We start from the raw sequence: 12,492 nt of genomic DNA, 5'->3' as shown, positions 1-12,492 counted from the left end.
AAAAACATTGTGTACTGCAGACACTTCAGAGGAGAGTTGACAAATTCTGGTCTGAGTTATCAATGAATTGTGGCTGACAAAGCAATGGTACAGAGGCAGCAGAGCATATAAAACTACAGTAGGTGATCTTATGGCGTTACTGAACAGTAATATTCATGTATGGCTGCTATTAAAAAAAAAAAGAAATCAGAGGCAATAAAACTGGAAAGATTACATAACAAAAAAAATTTGGAAGTTAACGGCTGAATTGAGAATTGTGGGTATATACAGTTTTAAATCTTTAGTTATAAAATGTGTTACCAGGAGAAATATATTGAGATCGCTGTTAAATAGGTCTATGGTATTCAAAACTGAAGTTCAGACACACACAACAAAAATTACATGCTACATGTTGAATAATTACAGCATGTATGATACCAAGTATGTAACTCTTGTAGTAATACTTACATTGAAATGCATAAGAAGCCAACAGGGCGGCAGTATTGTATGGGCAGGGCAATCTGTAAAATGAGAAGAAAAGAATAAAGGAATTACGATATCCATAGAATGAATAATATATTATAAATATAATATATAGTCATATTCCCCAAGCTTGATTTTGCCAATAAAATGTACAATATGATACTTCTGCCTCATAATTATTAATTTTGTGTTATCATCAGCCTTTAAATTAAAATCTTTATTGAATCATTTACGGTGAAAACCATGTTATGTTTGGCTCTTCTTGCCCACAAAACAATGCCTGAGAGATGTTTTAGCCAAGTTAAGTATATGTAGAACACAAGGAACTGGAGACAACATAATCCTTGAACCATGACGTCTTTGGGATTCAGAAAAGTGTCCCAAGTTGCGCAATGTGAGTGGTGTTTGTGGAGTTGCGTTGAAATGTTTGTGCCTGGTGTATTGCTGTGGCATGGACAGATATAATAATAACAACTCTCACTTAGCGAAGACATTGTTAGACATTATATTGGAATGGAAAAGTATTTTCATAATTCAATAACTACTGTATTATATATACAATATATTGGGGTCTGTGCTGTTCTAAGTTTATATATGCAAACATTTACTGAAAGCCACTTTTGATGGTGGAACAGGAACAAGCCAATACAAAATACTTTTGAAGCTCCTACAATATGAAGAAAAAACTTGGAAATATATGTAATCTCCTCTGACAATATAATGAATGATTTGAGGATACTACTATAATTAAATTTTCAGAGTGAAGCGATTAATATGCAGGTTTGGCATGATAAACATTTATTGTAAGTAACAGCTACCAGTTTCAATGTATCACATGTACCAGAAGAGTAACCCCCCACTAGTTTATATTCTCATTTGTTATAACCCTTTTGGGGAGCAAATGCAGATGTGCAGATTTACTGCATAATTGACTATAGCAGGAACTGTAAATATTGATATTTAAAAACCACAATACACAGAGGAAAACACCTTTAGTTTTTCCGAGGAATTATGGACTATAAAGAACACCCTACCTACAGCTTTATATAACATTTCTTTAGGACCTTACAAGAACACCCATCCTAAAAAAATCTGTTGAACACCAAACACAAACAATAACATTGGAATTAGCAACAGAATCTGAGACATTTAAGGACACCCATCCAACAGATTACAAAGTCAGAACCTACATTTTCACAAAGATCCAGGTCCTAGTGACATTAGCTGACTATTCCAACTTCAGTAGTTATTACAAATAATGACATTGCGACACTAACAACAACACTTTAAAATATTACACTGACCACTAATACCCCAGAGTGCACCATATTTTCACAATAATAAGTATTGATATTTTCACAGTTACAGTATGTATGGAATTTCAGTTCTCTCACCACAACTTTTGTCGGACAATGTAAACTGAACTGGTCTGCCGGCTCGCAATCACATGGCAAAATCATACATGTCCTGTAAAAAAAATATTGTATTCCTCCTTCCTGGCACTGCAGACAAAATATGCTAATCTGAAGCAGAAAATAAGCCAGTCATATGCCTATATGTGACAACCAGCTTAGTTGCACCCAAGGGTGGACCAGTGTATCACTGGTTCCCATAGTAAATCATTTAGGTGTCTGGCGATGCCAATTCTTGCCTGGTGGGCACCAACACTGCTCTCAACAGTGCAGCAGGAGTCTTTTCTGAACAGTCCAGACATTTTGAGAACAGGCCAGGGGCGATGGGAGGGTGTAAGGGGAAGCAGGGATCTCTCACTTCTAAGCCTCACAGCAGCAGTATCGATTGTACCACTATAGGTCCACACTTACTCACAAGCAGAGGCGGCTGCTTCATCTTCCTATTCCTTTTAGGAGTACAGTCAGGAACAAACATACAAAGTAAACAATCATATTATTGTACTGGTTCACTGGTCGAGTGCTGCCTTACCTCCCAGAGAGAATGTCCTGTTTTATCTGCAGAAAATACTGGTACCTGGAAGGCGAGAGGAAAGTTTTGTTGCAGTCAGGGTAACTATTTCTTAAAAATTAGAGGAAGGGCACTGGCATCACTGTATATAACCCGGCACACTTGTAACAAGCCTGTATGCTATTAAATACAAGAGGGAAAATGTGACGAGGATTGCGGTTCCTGCACACAGCCAGCCTCCCACATTACACTAACTGTAATTACTATAACATATTCAAGTTTCTACAAGGTAACGGCAAATTGTTTCACTGGTAAAGGCTATGAAGAAGAGCCCTGCTGCCAGGGAACCATGGTGTCCAAAATGTAAAATCATATATAAACAGAATTGATGTGATTATTACATGTCAGAATACAATATTTTCAATAACACTTGCTCCTATTGTGTTATAATAAAAGTTATTTGTTTTGTTTCTAAGGCCTGGTAGTGTAAAACATAACATGCTTAAATTCTTTAGTGCAGAGAAGTTTCTTTTATATTTAAGATGCACAGGATTGAAGCTTGGTTTTATTTAAAACAACTTGCAACAATACATCATAATTATTTCATAAATACATACAATTATTACAAATTCCAAGAAAAGCACACGTCGCCTTACCCCTCCAAAAAAAGCCTTCTACCCCTTCCCCTGCCCCTAACACTTCCATCTTCCCTGCACACCCCAAACCTAAGCCTAAAGCTGCATACACACACAAAGATTTTTTGAACGATTATTGTTAAACAATATTGTTTAACGATAATCGTTTGAAAAAATCGTTCACTTTCTGAGTCAAATGATGAACGATTATCGCTCATGCGCGTTCACGTTTGTAGTTTAGTCAGACTTGTCAACTCAACGATTTTCATTAAGGGAAAATGCAAAAATCATTTGTAGTTCAAAAAAATCGTTCATTACACTTTAAAAACATCTGACAGATAATCTGACAGAAAATAGTTCATAAAATCGTTGGTAACAAAATCGTTGTGTATGCAGCTTTACCCTTAAGTAGTGGAAAGATAAGTAGCGTTCCCGCTAGGCTGTTTTAGCGGGGCGCGGTGCCCTGCCCTCCTTCTGGAGGGCAAAAAGCACCCTGCCCTCCAGGAGGAGGGCAAAAAGCGCCCTGCCCTCACAGCCTGCGGGTGCAGTCTTCACCCGCGGGACGCAGTGTCCCGCGGGTGTAAAACTGTGCGGTGACCCGGTCACCGGCGGAGAATAGACACCGGGCGCATGCGCCCGGCATCTATTCTCCCTTTCTGCAGCGCTTGGGGGCTGCCCGGCGTGTCCGTAAGTGCCGGGGCACGCCCCCAAGTATGACGAAAAGGGGACGCGTCTTATAGACACGCCCCCTTTTCGGACGCGTGCGCGCACATGGTTGCCCTCTCTAGCTCCGGCGCCCTGCCTGCCGCCGGAGCTAGAGTGAACACTAGATAAGCAAAGCTTTTAGGTGTATGAAAACTATTCCTTGCACAAATTTTCAACACCCGAGAGCATGATAGAAGAAAGCCATAAGATTAATAAGGTAAGGACTTCTGTTACCCACTCAAGGGGGCTTCAGATGGCGCCACAATCGGGACCAACTGACAGCATCTATCCTTTCCTAATCAATATCCATCATCCCTCTCACTTTGTGCAAAATTTTCCCCACCACCATCTCACAGGGGAGGACTTTACACCTAGGTGCATTTCACGTGCAAAATCTAACTGCTACCACCTTCTATCAAACTTTTAAGGAATGGCAACACCCAAGCTTTCCACACCACCGATCCTTACTTTAATGGATTTACAATTATTCTCCCCTGGAAGGATTGTATTTGTCACGCCGCAGAATGGAACATTGAAAAGTCCACTTCTTGCTGACTGCAACAAACGTGTAATACTCGTACTAGCAACAGACTGCACAGACTGCAGACTATTATATATCCTGCTGAGAATGCCCATTTCATGCCCTGCATTTATTCAGTGGCACCGGTAAATGGATCTGCGATATTGTGTACACCATGTGACATTTATCCAGTGACGGAGTATGACAATTTTAAGCAATCTGTCTGGGGGGACTGAACTATTCTACAGACAAGTGTTTTTTTATCACACTGAATCCACCCATACAAAACTATGGGCCTGATTAGTTTTGGATCGCAACAGCGTACGCAGTTGGCAGTTTGTTGTGTATTGTGCATGCACCAAAGTGTGCGAAGGCTACACTGTGATTGCACTGCAATTACGCAGAGCACCGTAAGCCATCGCAGAGTGAGTGACAGGTAGTCAGCGTTTGGTGTGCCTGTCCGTTTAAACGCTGTTACTTAAGCGTATCCAAATTAGCCACAGCGACGGCTGGATCTGGTTTAAAGATCTACTGTATAAAGGTTGACAAAGTCTAGATAGACACCAGATGTTAGCCAGTGAACAGGTCGTCAGGGACTAAAGGTCGACACAAACAAGGTTTAGGCACTTATCCCAACGGTTAGGGTTAGGCACCAGGAGGGAGGGTTAGGCACTTACTGGAGGGTTAGGCACTAGAAGGGACGGTTAGGGCCAGGCACCTACCCCGACGGTTAGGGTTATGCACCAGAAGGGAGGGTTAGGCACCAAGGGGAGAGTTAGGGTGAAGATTAGGGTTAGAAAAAAAAACACTTTTCAACCAATTTTGTGTCGACCATCTGTACATGTCGACCTTCTTACATTGACCTTTAGTGTGTCGAAATTTTTACCATGTCGACCTACTGATTGTCTAACATCTTGTGTCTATCTAGACATTGTTTACTGTAGGTCTTTCAATCCACACCCACAAAAGGCATACGCAGCTTGAGTACTTACTGTATGCAACGAGGTTAGCAATTTCTAAGTAAGGTCAGGGCTGTAATTGTGTGTGAGGGGACTGCTTGGTATAACCGTTGTGAGATAGCGGTAGTGGGAGGCAGTGGGCGTCTCTATGCTGGCTGTGCAATAGCATTCATAGTACAAATAAAATGATTTTTAGTCAGTGTGATTGGCAACAGCCATCAATGTTTTTGCCTATCAAAAAATGTGGCCAAAAAGAAGAGCAGCCCTTTCAACTACCAAATAATTGAACCTAAGGGTGACATATAAGCATAATTTACTTAATTTAAGTTTTGCTGAATTTCTCAGTAAGAAACTTTTGCCCCAGTGTTGTGATGGAAATATATGAGATATGGTAAGAACTTACCCTTGTTATCTCTATTTCTACGAAGTCCATAGGGTTCCACAGGATACCTTGGGGTATAGGTGTGACGTCAGTCGCAGGGCACCAAAGAGTTAAGCTTTCAGCCTCCCAGGATGCACTGGGTCCCCCTCCTATATACCCCGCCCCCGAGCCAAGGCACCTCAGTTAGTTACCAAGCCATAGGCCGGAGGAGGAGAAGGAAGAGAGAGAACAAAGATCTGGACACATACAAGAATCACATTCTCACCAGAGGGAGACGGAAAACCGGTGACCAGAGCAAAGCCCATCTGCAGCACAGGTGCGACAGGGCGGGAGTCCTGTGGAACCCTATGGACTTCGTAGAAATAGAGATAACAAGGGTAAGTTCTTACCATATCTCATATTTTCTACTTCAGGGTCCATAGGGTATCCACAGGATACCTTGGGGATGTCCCAAAGCAGTATCTTTTAAGGGTGGGGACGCTCCTGTGCTGAAAGGAGAATCCGCCGCCCGAAGGAAGCATCCTGAGAGGCGAAGGTGTCAAACCTGTAATACCTCACGAAGGTATGGACAGAGGACCACGTAGCAGCCTTGCAGATCTGGACTGCAGAGGCACCACGTCGAGCTGCCCACGAAGGACCCACAGACCTAGTGGAATGAGCCTTCACAGAAGGAGGAACCGGCAGGCCTTCATGAAGATAAGCTTCAGAAATAGCCATACGGATCCAGGCTGCCAAAGTTTGCTTTGAAGCAGGCCAACCCTTTTTACGGAAGCCATAGAGGACAAACAAAGCGTCCGACTTCCTAAACGAAGAAGTGCGGTCAACATAAGTCCTTAAGGCCCGCACAACATCCAAAGAGGCCTCACCCACGGAAAGACCCGGTGAGTTAAAGGCCGGAACAACGATTTCCTCGTTAACATGAAACTGGGAAACAACTTTGGGAAGAAACTCGGGACGAGTGCGGAGCACTGCCCTGTTCCCATGAAAAACCAAGAAAGGGGGTCTACAAGAAAGAGCCCCTAACTCAGAAACACGTCTGGCCGAAGCAATAGCCAGAAGGAAAACAGTCTTAGCTGTTAGCCATTTAAGATCCACTGAGCCCAGTGGTTCAAACGGCGGTCCTTGGAGAGCCCTCAGGACCACAGCCAAATCCCAAGGTGCCACAGGTAGAACAAAGGGCGGCTGAATGCGGACAACACCTTGCATAAAGGTGCGCACATCCGGGATTGTAGCAATCCTACGGTGAAACCAGACAGACAGGGCCGAAACCTGTACCTTCAAAGAAGCAAGGCGAAGCCCATGATCTAGTCCCGCTTGCAGGAAGGCGAGAATCCGAGACAGACGAAACTCCCGCGGTGCATAACCTCTCGGTCGACACCACTGGAAGAACGTATGCCACACGCGATGGTATATCCTCGCGGAAGACGGTTTCCGAGCTCGCAACATGGTACGCACCACAGAGCTGGAAAACCCCCGGGACCTCAGCATGGCCGTCTCAACAGCCACGCCGTCAAAGACAGCCGAGTCAGGTCCGGGTGACGACAAGGACCCTGAGACAAGAGGTCCGGTCGTAGCGGCAACCGCAGAGGACTGTCCACGGACAGACCCTGAAGGTCTGAGAACCAGTGCTGTCTGGGCCACGCGGGAGCTATCAACAGGAGCGTCCCTCCTTCCTGTTTGAATTTCCGGATTACCCGTGGAAGAAGGGAGACCGGAGGGAACAGATATGCGAACCGGAACGTCCACCGGACGGACAGAGCATCCACCAGAGACGCCCCTTCGTCTCTTGTGCGAGACCTGTACACCGGCAACTTGTTGTTGTGCCGGGACGCCATGAGGTCGATCTCTGGAAGACCCCATCTGTCCACCAGTAGTTGAAAAACGTCCGGGTGCAGGGACCATTCCCCCGGATGAACGTCCTGGCGACTTAGAAAGTCAGCCTCCCAATTGAGCACTCCCGGGATGAAGACCGCTGATGAGGCCGGAAGATTGCGCTCCGCCCAAACCAGGATCCGAGACACCTCCACGAGAGCCGCCCGGCTTCGGGTTCCTCCTTGCCTGTTTATGTAGGCCACGGTGGTAGCGTTGTCCGACTGGACCTGTACCGGGTGACCCTGGAGAAACCGATGTGCCTGCTGGAGAGCATTGAAGACCGCACGGAGTTCCAAGATATTGATTGGAAGCTCCGCTTCTGTCGGAGTCCACCTGCCCTGGAAAAGATGTGGACCCGAAACTGCTCCCCAGCCCCGAAGACTGGCGTCCGTAGTCAACAGGACCCAATTTGGAATCCAGAACGGACGTCCCTCGCTGAGGTGGGTCGTCTGTAACCACCAAGCAAGGGACAGGCGAACCTCCGGGGTGAACACAATCGTCTGGGACTTCAGAGACTGAGGCAGCCCGTTCCACTTTGACAGGATCAGGTGCTGCAGAGGTCTGGAGTGAAACTGGGCATATTCCACCATGTCGAACACCGACACCATGGAGCCCAGTAACCTCATCGCCGAGTGTAGAGACACCTGGCGGCTATGCAGACAACTGCGCACCCTTGACTGCAAAGCAGAGATCTTTTCCTCCGTCATGAAGATCTTTTGCTGTCCCGAATCCAATAAGGCTCCAAGATGCAGAATCCTCCGAGACGGGATTAGAGTGGACTTCTGCCAGTTGATTAGCCAGCCGTGCCGTTGCAGCAGGGCAATGGTCAGGTCTAAGTGGCGTAATAGGAGCTCTGGAGATCCCGCCACCAATAACAGGTCGTCCAAGTACGGCAACATGCGGACTCCCTGCAGCCGCAGAGAAGCCGCCATGACCGCCATCACCTTGGTGAAAACACGTGGTGCTGTCGCCAGGCCAAAAAGTAACGCCCGAAACTGGAAGTGGTCGCTGCGGATTGCAAACCTGAGGAACTGTTGATGGCGCAAAAGAATAGGGACATGCAGGTAAGCGTCCTGTATGTCCAATGACACCATGTAGTCCCCAGGTTCCAGCGCCAGAATGATGGACCGTAGGGTCTCCATCCGAAACTTCGGTACCCGCAAAGACTTGTTGAGTGCTTTGAGGTTGAGAATCGGACGATACGACCCATTGGGTTTCTGTACCAAAAAAAAAAAAGATTTGAATAGAAACCCTGGCCCCTCTGGGAGAATGGAACAGGCACTATAACTCCAGCCTGGAGCATAGTGTGCAATACCTTCCGCAGCTCCGTAGCCTTGTTCCGGTCTGATGGTAGACCCGTGGTGAAGAATCGAGCCGGGGGTCTGTGCCGGAAGGAGAGGGCGTACCCGTGGGAGACCACCTCCAGAACCCAAGTGTCTGTCGTAGTGACCGACCAACACTGGGCGAACTGCAGCAGGCGGCCTCCCACCCTGGGAACCCCCAAAGGGAGGCCCGGACCGTCAGGCCGCAGGCTTGTCATCTGGCTTGGGGGCCGGACGTCTGGTACTCCATGCCTGCTTCCGGGGCTTGACCGATTTCCTAGGGCCAGCCTGACGAGGAAACGACTGTGGTTTGGGCCTGCCCTGGGCCCTAGATGACCGAAAGGACGATGGTCCAGAACCAGAAGGAGCAGCGGCCGACGGGAGACAAGCCGATTTGGCTGCCGCCAGCGTGGCCACAATCTTATCCAGATCCGGACCGAAGAGAACTTCTCCGGTAAACGGCAAGGCTTCCAGACCCTTCTTGGAATCTGCGTCCGCCTTCCAGGATCGCAGCCACAAGGTGCGACGAGCAGCTACCGCTGCTGAAGAAATTCTAGACACCAGAGTACTAATGTCTAGAGCCGCCTCGTTGATGTAAGTGGCCGAATCACGGAGATTGCCAATCAACTCCGCCTGTTCGGCCGGACAGTCGGAATCAAAAGAAGCCTCTAATGAATCCGCCCAGCGCTCCATCGCTCTGGCAACCCAGCAAATGGCCATAGCCGGCCGTGCTGCCCCCCCCCGCAAGGGAATAAGCGGACTTCAGGCAGATTTCCACCTTGCGGTCCGTAGCATCCTTAAGGGAGGACATGGATGGCATCGGCAATGTGGCACTACGGACAAGACGGGTCACGTGAGAATCCACCTGTGGAGGGGATTCCCACTTAGCAAAATAATTATCCGCGAACGGATAAGCCACCGCAAGGCGTCTCTGTGGCTGGTATCTTTTGCCAGGCTGTTTCCACGCCTCCTCTAAATGGTCCACCAACTGACCCGAAAGAGGAAAGACTGTGGCATCGCCCTTCACATCTTTGAAAAAGGCATATTTAGACTTAGCCGCTGGGGGAACTTCGTCCTCAATCACCAAGGCTGTGCGGACCGCCCGAATAAGTCCAGGAATATATACTTTGGACTTAGCATCAGCGTCCTTAGTATGGAGAGGTTCCTGATCTTAAGGATCCAGAATCTCCCCATCATCAGACGTCCCTTCGTCATCCTCATAAGGAGCGGACAGAGACGCCACCGGCCGTTTATGAGGCCGCATCACAGACTCCCCTTGCAATACATCCGACAAGTGCTGTACAGAACTCGTCAGGGAGTTAACCCACGCTGGCTCCTGAGAAACCGGGAGCGGGGAAATAGGGAGACTGTGGGGTACCACCAATTGTCGTGGGAAACCCTGCATGGGTGACGACACCACAGACTGCTGGGACAAACCCATCGGAGTAAACGCGGGCTGCGGAGCTAACTGGCCCACTAAAGCTGTTAGCGCCTGAGCGAAACAAGCCCAAGGCGACTCCTGTACCGGTGCTGTAACCGTAAGAGGCCGCGCCATGGACAAACACTGCCGGCAAAGGCCCTCCGCGCTACCCTCCCCCTCCGCTAACGGTACTTTACACGTGGTACACTGTAGCCGGAGGGGAAAATCACTTTCAGACATGATGGCACCACGTATGTGACCCCTCTCACCAATTATATATTAAATAGGCGAGAGACCACCCTGCAGCACCGCACCCTTCCGTCCAGTGCTTCCAGCAGCGTTCACCATGCGTTGGAGAAGATGGCCGCCGAGGAGCAGAGAGGAGGCTGGCCTGGGGGAGGAGCGATGACACAGGGCCAGTCAGCACAGTGCAGAGAGGGCTGTGTGCAGCGGGGGAGGCGCCGGCTGTGAGACAGGGAAGGCGCGCTCCCCTGGCATGCATTTAACCCCTGGGACGCCGCAGCGCTACCGCTCTGCTGCGGTCCGCTGTCCCAGGGGGTAGTGGAAGCGCAGGTTGGTCGCCTGGCTCCACGCTGCAGCCAGTCCCCAGGGAGCCCCCTGCCTGGGGACTTAGGACCATGTGATCAGCGGGGACCCACCGCGGGACCCCGCTGCTTACCTCTGTCCCCCTTGAATCCGGCCATGGTCCGGAACATCTGGGGTCACTGCTAGCTGTGACCCCAGATGCCCACCAGCATCCCCGGATCAGTACCGGCGTTCTGGTACCGGCGGGGTGTAGGGAAGACAGCATGGACGTCAGGACTGACTGTCCATGCTGTTCATCCAGATGTGCAGCCACAGCTGCATGAAGAAAAAGCTTCAGGGGCTCTTCTAGCCCCCACTCCAACTGGTGCACCCGACTCCGGCCGGGCACCAAACTAAACTGAGGTGCCTTGGCTCGGGGGCGGGGTATAGGAGGGGGACCCAGTGCATCCTGGGAGGCTGAAAGCTTAACTCTTTGGTGCCCTGCGACTGACGTCACACCTATACCCCAAGGTATCCTGTGGATACCCTATGGACCCTGAAGTAGAAAAATGCTGATACTCTAGGGCGCCGTGACTCTAAAAAGTTTGGGAACCACTGCTCTATAGTAATGCATCCCCTCCCTCACTGTAAGACATTACTATCAGTCACCTGTTTACTAACACATTCCACTACCTCAACTCTGTAATAACACATTTCCCTCCCATGTCCATGTTGTAACACATTTGACATTCCCCTACCTCACCTGTGTATAAATATAATACCTCCCTCACACCCGTAGTAACACATTACCCTCACTCACACCTGTAGTAACTTATTCCCCTCCCTCACCTCTGGAATAACACATTACCCTAGCTCACACCTGTAGTAACACATTCCCCTCCCTCACCCAAGTCATAACACATTTCCTTCTCTCATCCCGTAGTATCACATTTGACATACCCCTCCCTCACCTGTGTAGCAACACATTCCCTTCCTTCACTATTCAAATAGGGGAGCCACACCAACTGCCAGTGATGTTTGGCAGCACTTGGGCTGACAGTTGGTGTTTGAATATGAACTGTGCTACAGCCATGATGAGACAGTCAGTACATTGCACAGGGGGAGGAAACAGTTTAGCTCTTTTCACCCCTTTAGGAGTTGAATTTCGAAAAATCCCTTTATAGTGGGCACCTACGACATGGAAGGAACACACTCCCCTATGTTCAGGTTTCTAGGTCCATGAATTTGGGCTAGGCGTTGAAGTCAGTCAGGACATTTGATTTATAATATTTATAACATGTGTGTAATAGATATATATATATATATATATAAGCAGCAACAAATGGACGGCGGCACTCAGACACTTCCATGAAAAAATATATTTAAACATCCATAGTATCATTTTAAACATATTTTTTCATGGAAGTCTCTGAGTGCCGCCGTCCATTTGTTGCCGCTTTTGAATCTGATTGACGCGGAGGGCACCTGGTGCTTTACTTCATCGTTTTGGGGTCAACCACCCCGTCATCAAGGCAACACCTTGTCCAGATGACGGGGATTTGACCCGCAATCGTTGAAGTAAAGCACCGGCTATTTTTCTGCCTTACCAGTCCTGGAGTGCAGTCTTCTTTTTATGGTTTGGGGACCTAGTACCTCAGGGTGGGTTGAGTCTCCCATATCCAAAATGCTTGGGACCAAGGCTATTTCGGATATTGGAATATTCCGTATTTTGGAATATTTGTATACCATATTGAAATGTCTTATGAAAAG

At 48.1% G+C, this 12,492-nt stretch overlaps 1 protein-coding gene across 4 annotated transcripts in view; it reads right to left on the bottom strand.

The window, feature by feature from the left end:
- PTPN4 (protein tyrosine phosphatase non-receptor type 4) overlaps positions 1–12,492 on the bottom strand; it is a 209,023-nt gene that overhangs the window by 105,111 nt on the left and 91,420 nt on the right. For all 4 annotated transcript variants that reach the window (XM_088473641.1, XM_088473640.1, XM_088473638.1 and 1 more), the window contains 2 exons: positions 2,404–2,448; positions 448–500 (listed from right to left, as the gene is read on the bottom strand). In XM_088473641.1, coding sequence (XP_088329767.1) covers positions 448–500; positions 2,404–2,448 — 98 coding nt within the window. The remainder of the gene's footprint in view (positions 1–447; positions 501–2,403; positions 2,449–12,492) is intronic.

This window comes from Taudactylus pleione, unplaced genomic scaffold (assembly GCF_031769625.1).
Source record: "Taudactylus pleione unplaced genomic scaffold, aTauple2 ptg000138l, whole genome shotgun sequence".
NCBI classification, from domain to species: Eukaryota; Metazoa; Chordata; class Amphibia; order Anura; family Myobatrachidae; genus Taudactylus; species Taudactylus pleione.
This window is presented reverse-complemented; position numbering and strand designations above follow the sequence as displayed.